The sequence below is a fragment of the Danio aesculapii genome, chromosome 4, assembly GCF_903798145.1.
Source record: "Danio aesculapii chromosome 4, fDanAes4.1, whole genome shotgun sequence".
Taxonomy (NCBI): Eukaryota; Metazoa; Chordata; class Actinopteri; order Cypriniformes; family Danionidae; genus Danio; species Danio aesculapii.
The window spans coordinates 45161231-45173814 of NC_079438.1; the positions used below are offsets into that span (position 1 = coordinate 45161231).

Sequence of the window (12584 nt, forward strand, 5' to 3'; positions counted from 1 at the left end):
AAAAGAACATTATTTTTATAATATGTCAAAGTCCTCATTCAAACGTCACGTTTAAATTCCACAATGTTTGTCTAAATGTAACGTCAAGCTCAATAATTCAACATAAAGTGATTAAAAGTGGTTCAAATCCACTTCTGCTCATCCACTAAATATTGTACATAAACTCCTAATAAACAAATGAATGAGAGGAGTTTCAAATGCAACAATAGTGGTCTATAAGGGGCAGCTGTGGCCTAATGGTTAGGGATTTGGACTTGTAATCGAAGGGTTGCATGCTCAATCCCGGCAGGGCTTAGATCAATCAAAAGCAGGTTTGAGTATGGGTAATCATACTTGATGAAACTCCACTTCATATATGTGTGTTATAAAACAGACAAACACAAATAAAACAAAACTGTGTCCTAAACAACTCTTAGACTCAATATCTCTGCAAGAGTGGGATTTGAACCCGGGTCTCAAAGATTTAAAATTTGATGTGTTAATACTTGAGCTACTGAAGCTGTGAGCTTCATATATATTATAATGAGCATTTGTTGTTAGTTTTATAAACCTGTAAATGCTGTTTCAGAAAGCTGTCTATAAAAGAGACGTTCAAAACATAGGGTGAAACTGAGACTTAGTGGCTTAGTGGTAAAATCTTTGAGCTTTCAACTTGGAGACCCATGTTCAAATCCCACTGATGCAAGTGCTTAACTAAAAACTAAAAGTTTTTGGTCAAATAAATTAAATCTTTCAACAAAACCCTGTCCAAAACCACATAAAGCCAACAGATTCAATAGTTTAGTGGTAAAATCTTTGCTCTTTCCTCTTAAGAGTCCCGGTTTCAAATCCCACTATTGCAAATGTTTAACTCTGTAAGGTAAAACTTTTTAGTCATATAAACTAAAGCTTACAACAAAAAGCTGTCCAAACTCTTCCTGAGCTCACAGATTCAATGGCCCGATGGTAAAATCTTTAAGTTTTCATCTTGGAGATCCGGGTTCTAATCCCACTATTGCCAGTGTTTAATTCAGAAAACTAAAATTTTTTTAGTCAAATAAACAAATTTTTGATCAAAACCAGCTCCAGAAGCACTGCAAGACTCCAGATTCAATGGCTCAGTGTTAAGACCACTGAACTTTCATCTTGGAGACCCGGGTTCAATTCCCATTATTGCTTTTATAAAATTCCTATACAGCTGATAAAACTGCAAAAAGAACAACTTAAAACATCACTAAGCTTGTGGCTCAGTGGGAAAATACTCAGTTATTGCACTTAAGAGTATGGGTTCAAATCCCGCAGTTACTATCTTCTTTCTTTCTTATTCAAACTCAGAATAGTGTATCACTAAATTAACTGAAAAAGAAGTTTCAAACTCCAGAGCTTCGGTGGCTCAGGAGATAAAGCACTAGGCTTTCATCTTGGAGACCCGAGTTCAAACCTCACTATTGCTTTGGTTAAATTGCCATCATTAAACAAAACAAAATGAGCCAAAAAACAGGTGTCAATGTGAAAGCCAGGATGGCACTACTGGCTATACCCGTTGGTTGCGGACAAGGTTACGGTGAGTCGTGGGTACGAAACCCACCTCAGGTGTGTGGAGTACACCAAAGGAAATACCTGGGGCGGTATGACAGAACAGAGGGCGGAGCAGAAGGCGGAAACCAAGAGCTCATGAGCACACAGTGAAACACGGACCAGATTACAAACATACCTGTGGCGGTAAGGCAAAAGCACGGACAATCCTGGGGCAGTAAGACAAAGCAGTGACGGCTCGGACACACCTGGAGCGGTAATACAGTAAAGTAGGCGGGACAAGGAGAGAGAGAGGCGGCACAAGGGGAGAGAGAGAGGTGGGGTGAGGAGAGAGAGGCGGAGCAGAGGGAAGAGAAGGCGGAGCAAAAATAGAAAAAGGTAAAAGTTTTTTTTTTTTTTGGAAAAACCTCTTTTTTTGGCAAAAATTCCTCAAACTACTATCAGCGTGGTGATTTGATCCCTGGTCTGCTGTGTCAGGCTTGGATCTCTAACCGAGAGCTCTGACCACTAGACCACCAGTTTCTCATACTAACAACTGTTCGTTTGTTTTATTTAAAGATACAACTCCTCCACAGGTTTATAAAAAAAAAAAAAGTGAAAATTGGATAAAACATTCATGTTTAAAGTAAAACTACATATTTTCATTTTAAACCTGTTCAATTATTTAATGTAATTACAAATAAAGGGTCTAAAAATAATTACAATTAAATGAACGACTTTATTAAAATATTATTATTATTATACTTAAATACTTAAAATTACTTAAAGACATATTCAGAATTTAAAAGTGTAAAACATGACAACTGACGAATTAATCTCACTATAGACTGTTAAAAGTTCTATACTGAATCATGGGAATAAACAGCATTATATAGAAGGTTATGTTATTATTTTAGATCTATTTCAGTACTTGCATGTCTATTTGGTTATTTTCATGCAGTAAAATTCATGTCAAGGCTATGTATATTACATGATTTTATATCTATATAAATATTTATTTATATATTTAGTTTTTTAGTACCATTTATAAGATGATTTACAAGAAGAAGAGAGTATTGCCACATAACACAATCAAATGGTAACTAGTTTACAGTGCTTAGTTTAATTTTAGCCAATGCAGTTGCGTAGATGTGGAAAAGTGTACAATATAAACATGTATCATTATATATATTAAAGTTTAAAACATGAAACTGGACACACAAATCATTAATTCTGGATGAATCATAACCGGAAGCTTAAAAAATAAAGATGTAATGATGCTGTCATGCAGATGAAAACATGAATTCATTAGACTGCATACAAAAACAAACAGCACTACTGCTTAATATTATTATTCTACATGAAAGACTTTACAGGAATTACCTCAATACAAACGCCATTAGCGATTAAATGCTAATTAAGCATTGCTATATAATCTTTTAACGACAGAAGTGTAGAGTTACTTACAGGTGATGGAGTGTCCAGCATTCCTGCACTTCATCCGGGGATAGTCGCGTGTTTTTGCCTGAAGGGCTGAAATGTGTGCTGATAAATGACATTTAAAGACTCTCACTGACTGTCACCTGCAGGAAATTTACTTTTATATCTTTAAAACGGTCAGAAAGCTTTGTTTTGACTGTGGTCAAGCGTCGTGTTGTTTACAGAGCCAAAGGTGAGTCTCGTGCTGAACGTGAGGTCTCTTGCGCCTCTAGCGGAGTGGAAGAAGAACTGCACACTTTCTACAGAACAGACGGAAAATGACTTCCAGTTATCGACTGTCATTAAATATCAAGCTTGAATAGACCCTCCTGCATATGACTGAATGTGTTTAGTGATTACATTTTTTCTAAGTAAGTAATTAAATAAATAAACAAATATTCTATCACTCATTGTATCTGCAGGGTCCCTCTTGTGGTCATCAAGTGTATCGATCTTCAAGCAGAAGTGGCTGTCTGCTTTGCTCTGCTGCAGGTGAGTGTGCACCAATTATTTCTTCTTTATTTCTGAACGAATCTGTCAGTTTTTCGAGCATCTGAATTATTAGATGAACGTAGAAACTATCGGTAAAATATTGGTTCAGTAATGAGCTCTCAGAGGAACTGGGGTAATGGAGGTCGCTAAATGGCCAGTGTTTAGAGAGTCATCTGGACAAACACAAACAACACGAGACACAAGATCTTCAACACTCCTTTTGGGTGGTTTGATTATTGTTGGAGTGTTGTGATTGACTTTTTTGTACCCACATAAACATTGTTTTGTTTTATTTATTTATTTTTCGTTGTTTTGTTTCATTGCTTTCGATTGACTCAAAGCTGCAAAATGTTGTGGCAATAATCTTGACTGGGGCTCATCTGCTTAAATAAATAGAGAGAGAGAGAGAGAGAGGGAGAGAGGGAGAGAGAGAAAGAGAGTTGTTGAACACTGTTCTGTCACCAGCATGTGGTGTTTTGAGCACTTCTGTCTGTTTGCAAAGCAGCTTTTCAAGAAGAACATCATTCACACACATTATTATTTCTGTAAATTCTGTTTAACAGATGATATTTAAAAGTTTAATTATGTAAAATGTAATCATTAATTAATTTAGTTTATTTTATTATTCATTTTGTTTTATTGTCTATAAAAATGTAATATAAAAATGCTTAGACTTGAGTTAAAATGTCTATGACGTGTGTTTGTTTTAAAGGCCACCAATGTAAGTATCAGTGTAAGTGTAGTCTATATGCAAGAGTCAGCCATGGTCAAACAGGTTAGTTGAAGTGAAGTCGTAATGGATAAACTCAAAGACCACAAGAGGGAACTGAAGCTCACCTACTGTTGATGTTAGTGGAAGATAAGTTAGATAGGAAGTAAGGTAATGTAGATTTTTTTGTGCTGGTCCTGACCAGCTTAAACCAGCAACTAAACCTAAACCTTGTCAACATATGATTTTTCAGCAGAGGTGATAGATAACATTGTTACATTATTTTTTTCTCTCTCATAAATATAAAATATTTATCACAAATAAATAAATAAAATCACCGTCTGGATGAGATCTCATTGTAACAACAGGCCCGTAGCCAGGCAGTGTTCAAGTGGTTAGAAAGATCCACCCCCCACCGATAAAGGGTCCAGTATTGTAACATACATGAGCTCATTTGTCTTATTTTGACCGCTGTGCCATCTTAAATTGTAAAAATAACCCATCAACGAAGGCCTCCACTAAATGCAAACTATTATTTTAACATTAACATCCAGCTGTGCAAGAACACATATAATATGACAAAAGTGAAGTCATCTTTCACTATCTTTATATTTTATGCACTGCATAGGAGAAGACTTGATCATCCCAGTCAATCTAAATTAAAGAAATCTTTCCAAATAAAGCTGTTCAAATCATCTGCTGAAATTATATCATTATCGCAATATATATATCGCAGCAAAACAAAATATCACCATGTCAAATTTTCCCAATATCATGCAGCCCTAGTTTCTACTGTTGATAGAAATTCACACATAATAATATCTGCAGGTTGTATAATGCCGTTTGTCATAGAAACAAAACGACTATGCTAAAAATAATCAATCATAATTGCAACAATTATCAGAGTAAAAAATGTCATCTATGCCAGCATCTTGTGCATCAAAACAAACATTTTATATTGTTATTTTACTTTGACTGATATTGAGAGCAGATGAATGTATAGTGGGAGATGATGCAAGCGCTAACAGGACATTTTACAATGCTTAGAGGGATAGTTTATCCAAAAATGACAATTTACTCTACTTACTTTCCCTCAGGCTGTTCCAAACACAAAAGAAGGTATTTTGAGGAAAGTTGGAAACCTGTAACCATCGACTTCCATAGGAGGAACAACAAATGAAGACGATGATTACAGGTTTTCAGCTTTCTTCAAAATATCTTCTTTTGTGTTTGAAACAAGTGAAGGGTGAGTAAATTGTAGGGATGGTTTACAGTTTAACCCAAAGAATGACCAGTCTGTCAGATGAAGAAGAGCCGGAGTCAGAGTTTCAAATAAATAAATAAAGTTTACTGAAGATAGTTGCAGTTTCATCAGCAGAAGCCAGCTTCAACACTCACAATGAGTTCCTATGGCGCTCTGCTTACAATCACCAATCAATAACAATTATACTCTCACATAACGTCATTAACTGCATCACACATATAGGTGTTCTAACCTGATTGGTTAAAACACAGATAGACTAGGAAAATTTCTAGCAAAATCACTTTAGACATTTTAGATAGTATCAACTAAATAACAATAGAGACAGTTGCTTCCAGTCTTCAGCCCTCAGTTCCACTCGAGGTCTCTGTGACCTCTGACCTAGTTTGGTGGCTCCTAAAAAGTTACACAGAGACAGGCAAATGCACTGAACATTCTTACATAGAGCAGTGTGTTAACTTATTCATTAGTTAAAATCATTTCAAAGTTAAATACTCATTAAATAATCATATTTAATAAAGATAATGAGAAACAGGATGATGCAAAAAAGGATCCGAATCCTTCAAAATGATGACAGATTCTTCAGTTTTAGCTGTGGTGTGGGTGATCTAAAACTGTTTCTATTCACTGTGGTGTGATTTATGAAGTTACTCCTGAAATATATGTGTCAGTGTGTGAAGATTTCTCACTTGTGTTTGTGTTGTTCAACATGTCGGTTACCATCATTTTCTTTTTGGAGGGTCACTCCTCTAGAAAGGGAAGAGTGAGAACCAAAACAACTGGGGAAGAGACGGCGGAGCGTTTTAATTTTTTGCAGGCAAAAGCAGAAGCCCTTCTGGACACAGTTCTGGAGCTCAGGAGGAGACACCACCGTCCTGTTCTCAAACACACCACAGCATTCGCTCATTGTAGAGATGTGGAGCCTGTGCCATGAAGCCAGATTAGTGGCTAGCCAGTTCAGTTTCAGTTAATTTGCATAAAATCTGGGTTTTAGGTACCATGAAGGAGCTTAGCTCTGCTCGACTGCTCCATGATACCAACAAAGAGTGATTGAAGTCCAGCTACTTTCATGTTACCTAAAACTAGAACTGTACAATATCTTGTTTCAGCATCGATATCACAATCTGCAAATCTGCAATAGTCACATCACAGGATCTTCTATGTTGAGTCGGGATTGTGATTAACCAGAGAACAGAGTTCAGTTCAGAACAGTTTAACCCTCACTGAGTGAAAGATTTTTCAGGCCTGCATTAGACAATGTAAGATTTCAAGTGAATTTAAACCATTTGGGCACTAGAAATGATCAAATGTGTAGCTTCAACAAAGAATAATTGCATTGAATTATTTCTACAGTGAAGACTAAAGTAGTCAACATTTGAAGTGTATCAGAAAAGTGTTTCAAAATGTTTCTAAGACCAGACGAGATGTTGTTAAACAGTTTGAGGACCACTTTAATGAAAGGTTTTCACTTTATAAAGTGATATTTTACATTTGATCTTTTAATTTCTGTCCCTCAGTACTGTTAGACTCTCCAGAAAGCCATAAAGCACTGTTTATATCATTTGTATATTTCTTCTATTTTATTAATTTATGCTTGTTGTATGTTTATTATATTTTATGCAGATTCACTCTCGATAAAATCATCACAATCAACATTTCTCCAAATTCAAATTATTATTCATATTGTGAAATGATATTCCTATTGCAGTATATATCGCAGAAAAACTAAATATCGCAATGTCAGTTTTTCCCAATATCCTGCAGCCCTACATAAAACCCAGAACTTGTGCAAACTAAACTGAAAGTGAACCGTCTAACCAGCTAATCCAGCTTCACACTACAGGCCCCTGACTGGACTGCTGATGTGTTTATTTTAATGACTCTTAGGACAGTGGTTCAGTTCAGCTTTGATTTGAGAGACTAAACTGATGTGGCAAGAAAACATTATTCCATGTAGTAAAACAAGAGATCTGAGTTATACAGCATCATAAAAATGCTCAGTAAAATATATTATCAAAGTAAAAAATATCAATAATTCAATAGTTTAAAAAATTGTTGATGTTTTAATTATTATCTGTGTCACAAGCAATGCAGCACATCAGTCTGGAGCTTCTAGTGATGCTGAAGGCCTTGATTAGCTGCTGCTGCTGTTTTTAATCAGGGCTGAAGTATAAAGAAGAATTTCTGATACATTATAAGACATTCAGAGAGATGAAAAGTCAAAAAGCAAAATATTTATATACTTTATTAGAAGATTTAGGATCGATATTTAGAGAACTTCAAATCCCCTGATGCTTATTCATCATTTATTTGAGTTGTTTTTATTATTGTATTTATTAATATGTATATTTTTGTATTGTTTTAATTATTAATGTGAAAGATCAGACTGTGATTGTAAATTGATTGTTATTTCAGTCTTTTGGGTAATTTAATGTGTTATTAATGCCTTTCTGTTATTGTTCAGGCACTCTTATTGAATAAAAAATCAGGGTTGCAGCTAAACTCAGGAGAGCGGCTCAGCAGGATCCAAAATATTTCTGATAGCTAAAATAGTTATAGTTCAGCCACAAATGTATATTTAATCGATAGACACCAATAGACAACTTGTTAACAGTGTAAATATTCAAGAAGAAAGACCTTCTCAAGCTACAAGAAGGATTGATAAATTAATACCATCTAAACCAGATGACACTGATCTGAATCTAATCTTGGGTCCAAGTGTGAACAGGGAATTGGAGCATTTTACTAATAAACTGAAAGTGAAACCCTGTTCAGATGATCAAGAAAAGGTGGAACTGTTGTTGGGAACTTTTCCTGATAAACACATGAGAGCTGTGGTCCACAGAGCGGTTCGATTCAACTTCCCCTTCCTCCAGACGCTGACCAACCAATCTAAGATCCGGGTCAGAGAAGATCCAGACTTCCAGGGGCTCGCCGGTTTGGCCTCCGAAGAAAAGCTGAGGGGTTTTTCAGGTTTATTGATGCCAAAACACCTGGTTCTGTGTTCACATTTCTGCCCGATGACAGCAAGGAGCATCGGACGTCAGTTCATCATTTTGTTAGCAGGCGTTTTGGGAAGCTTGTGGAAACCAAGAGCTTCGTAGACCAGCAGAAGACTTGCTTTACGGCAAGACTGAGGGAGAGAGGCAAACAAGCCAAGAAGAGAACAATGACAGACTTTCATATGCAGGAGGAGAGTTTATACACAGGTGAGTGAAGAAGAAACATCTCGTTGACATGTAAAACCAAGGTTTAGATGACAATCCTCTTTTCCTATCAGCTTTTATGCTGCGCGAGGAGGACCTGGAGACTCTGGAGGCCATCAGCTACATGGCTGCAGTACTCGGAGTGCTTCCCTCTGATTTTACTTATGCAGGAATTAAAGACAAGAGAGCCATTACTTACCAGGCCATGGTGGTGAAAAAGATCTCTCCAGAGCGGTAAACAGACCCATCACCTGATGTCAATATTTCCCCAATATTTGTTATTTATTTCTTTAACTTCATCAAATTCTTTAGGGATTTTTAATGTGATTATGAAGTACTTGGGAAGAGCCACAAGATGGTGCCAGAAATTAATTTTTAAAAACTTGCAGCGTATATTTTGCAAAAATATTCATATATAGAGATGATGGCTTATATAAAGAGCCTCTGAGTACAAAGCTTTAAATTTTAGTCTAATAAAAATTAAAACAAAACTAAAAAACTAGTTTCATTCTCGGTGTATTATGTGTATGCATATGTACACTTTACGTTCACCAATTTGATAAAATATCTATTTGCTTTCTAAAACTTAAATCATCAAATGAATTTGTAGATATGCTTATAGAGATTTGCATATAAACACATTTCTCTGTCAGGTTGCTGGAGAAAGGCTCAGAGTTTGAGAGGAGGGGAATGCAGATCTCTCATGTCCGTCCTGCATTTGAAGCTCTTAAGCTTGGCAGACTGCAGGGAAATCACTTTGAGCTGGTCATCAGGGACCTGAAGCATCATGGGAAACATGGTCTTGCAGAGCTGCCACAGCTTATAGAGGAAGCAGTGGAAAATGTGAAGGTAAATGTGTGTATGTTCACCAGTGTTTCATGAAGAAATGTACACACAGAACTACTAAATACTAGTTTTATTTTCCAGAACAAAGGCTTTGTGAATTATTATGGTCCTCAGCGGTTTGGAAGTGGATCGTGTGTCCAAGCAGATCAAGTAGGGCTTGCGCTGTTGAAGGAGAATATGGTAATAGAGTCATTTCCCTTGATCAGTTATATGTGATGCTCCGGCTTTTGTTAGAAACACTGTGTTTGAGCAGGAGGCTTCAGTTAAGCTGTTCTTCACCCCAGAGGATGACGATGACCTCCAGAACAAGGCTAAACGTCATTTTCTTCACACAGGTGAGGGCTGGTGAACTAATGTTGAGCTGTACAATGTGCTGTACAAAATAGATGAACATTAAGCTAAAACATATTATTGGTGATTTTTCAACACCTGCTGATCATTGTTGCTTAATTTATTTCAGTTTCAGTGCATCCAAGAACTACTAACTGTTCTCTTTGTTCAGGAAATGCCAAGGAGAGCTTGGCACTGATGCCAGCGTATAAAGCCAGAGAGCGGCTCATGCTGCGGGCTCTCCACCGGTACGGCAGTGGACAGGAGGGTTGCACCCGTGGCTGGCTCAGTTTACCCCACAGCATGAGGGTCTTCTACCTTCACTCCTACTGCAGCAGAGTGTGGAACCAAGCAGCCAAATACCGGCTCCAAAATCTGGGCTTTAAGCCTGTTCAGGGTGATCTGGTTTGGGCTGAGTCTGTAAAAGGGCTCAAAGATGCCACAGAGGAGCTCAGCGCTCCACAGGTAAGGGCCTTGATTTAGTTACTGCTAAATAATAGCCAGGAATGGTGTGTGTTTTGTTTGAATTGGGTAAAATAACTCATAGAAATGATATAATTTTTTAAAATAAACACACACTATATTCAGTGTAAATTTAAGGCTAATAATATCCTAACATTTATCCTGAAATACAATTTTAAGAAACATTTGTTTTATTATTTGAGTCTACTTTGTAAAGAAGTATTTAAAAAAAGAATATATAAATTAAACATGCATAAATCTCTTTCAAATATTTTATTAAAGAAGAGTGGGTGTACATAAATGCATGTGTGTAGTATGTTTGTACATTTGTATCATTATTTCTTGTCCTTATTTGTGGAATTTCATTCATTTTCATTTGTTTTCTGTGCTGTAGATCCATGTTGTGACTTCAGATGAGGAGAAGAATGAGGTTTTCTCATTAGATCAGGTACTGTTTCAGATGTCTTTATTTGCTCTGTATGTCTACAGTAACTCTTACCCATCAGTCTCTTACTGTGTCTCTGTGGTTTTTCATCCAGGTGATTCTTCCTATGCCAGGAAATAGTGTCAAGTATCCAGAAAACCTTTTGGGTCAATGGTATCAAGACCGATTGGCTCAGGACGGTTTAGAGTGCTGCCGATTCAGAGTGACTCCCCTTAAACTCAACGTTCCTGGATGTTATCGACCGCTGCTCGCTAAGCCACTGAACATCACATATAGCCTGCAGACGAGTTCATCAGACGAGTCTAACACACACTGTCTGTCACTAAACTTTGACCTGGAGGCGTCCTGCTACGCTACTGTGTGTCTCGGAGAGATTATGAAGACTAATCTTTCATAGGTTACTCAATGGCACTGATTAAAAGTGTTTACAGACTAAAAAACATCAAATATGAGGAGCTGTATTCTTAATTCTCAACAAAAAGAACATTATTTTTATAATATTTCAAAGTCCTCATTCAAACGTCACGTTTAAATTCCACAATGTTTGTCTAAATGTAACGTCAAGCTCAATAATTCAACATAAAGTGATTAAAAGTTATTCAAATCCACTTCTGCTCATCCACTAAATATTGTACATAAACTCCTAATAAACAAATGAATGAGAGGAGTTTCAAATGCAACAATAGTGGTCTATAAGAGGCAGCTGTGGCCTAATGGTTAGGGATTTGGACTTGTAATCGAAGGGTTGCATGCTCAATCCCGGCAGGGCTTAGATCAATCAAAAGCAGGTTTGAGTATGGGTAATCATACTTGATGATACTCCACTTCATAAATGTGTGTTATAAAACAGACAAACACAAATAAAACAAAACTGTGTCCTAAACAACTCTTAGTCTCAATATCTATGCAAGAGTGGGGTTTGAACCCGGGTCTCAAAGATTTAAAATTTGATGTGTTAATAGTTGAGCTACTGAAGCTGTGAGCTTCATATATATTATAATGAGCATTTGTTGTTAGTTTTATAAACCTGTAAATGCTGTTTCAGAAAGCTGTCTATAAAAGAGACGTTCAAAACATAGGGTGAAACTGAGACTTAGTGGCTTAGTGGTAAAATATTTGAGCTTTCAATTTGGAGACCCATGTTCAAATCCCACTGATGCAAGTGCTTAACTAAAAACTAAAAGTTTTTGGTCAAATAAATTAAATCTTTCAACAAAACCCTGTCCAAAACCATATAAAGCCAACAGATTCAATAGTTTAGTGGTAAAATCTTTGACCTTTCTTCTTAAAGACCTGGGTTCAAATGCCACTATTGCAGGTATTTAACTCTGTAAACTAAAAATTTTTGGCCTTACAAACTACATTTTTTAACAAAACCCTGTTTAAAACAATTCTTGCTCACAGATTCAATGGCCCAGTGGTAAAATATTAGAGGTTTTATTTTTGAGACCCGGGTTCAAATCCCACTATTGCAAATGTTTAAGTCTGTAAACTAAAAATTTTTGGTCATATAAACTAAAGCTTTCAACAAAAAGCTGTCCAAAAACTTCCTGAGCTCACAGATTTAGTGGCCCAGGGGTAAAATCTTTGAGTTTTCATCTTGGAGATCCGGGTTCTAATCCCACTATTGCGTGTTTAATTCTATAAATTAAAATTTTTCTGTCATATAAACTAATTTTTGATAAAAACCAGCTCCAATTGCACAGCAAGACTCCAGATTCAATGGCTCAGTGTTAAACCACAGAGCTTTCATCTTGGAGACCCGGGTTCAAATCCCACTTTTGCTTTCATAAAATTCCTATACAGCTGATAAAACTGCAAAAAGAAACATTTAAAACATCACTAAGCCTGTGGCTCAGT

General features: G+C 36.5%; 1 protein-coding gene across 1 annotated transcript; it reads left to right on the top strand.

The window, feature by feature from the left end:
- Positions 1-8020: 8020 nt before the first annotated feature.
- LOC130223534 (pseudouridylate synthase PUS7L-like) lies at positions 8021-11177 on the top strand (the record flags this gene model as incomplete). Its single annotated transcript, XM_056456374.1, is given in 9 exon segments — positions 8021-8387; positions 8390-8644; positions 8716-8875; positions 9295-9490; positions 9569-9667; positions 9741-9822; positions 9990-10282; positions 10674-10727; positions 10819-11177. Coding segments are annotated over 9 exon segments (1809 nt in total), but the record flags the coding sequence as incomplete, so codon positions are not given.
- Positions 11178-12584: the final 1407 nt, after the last annotated feature.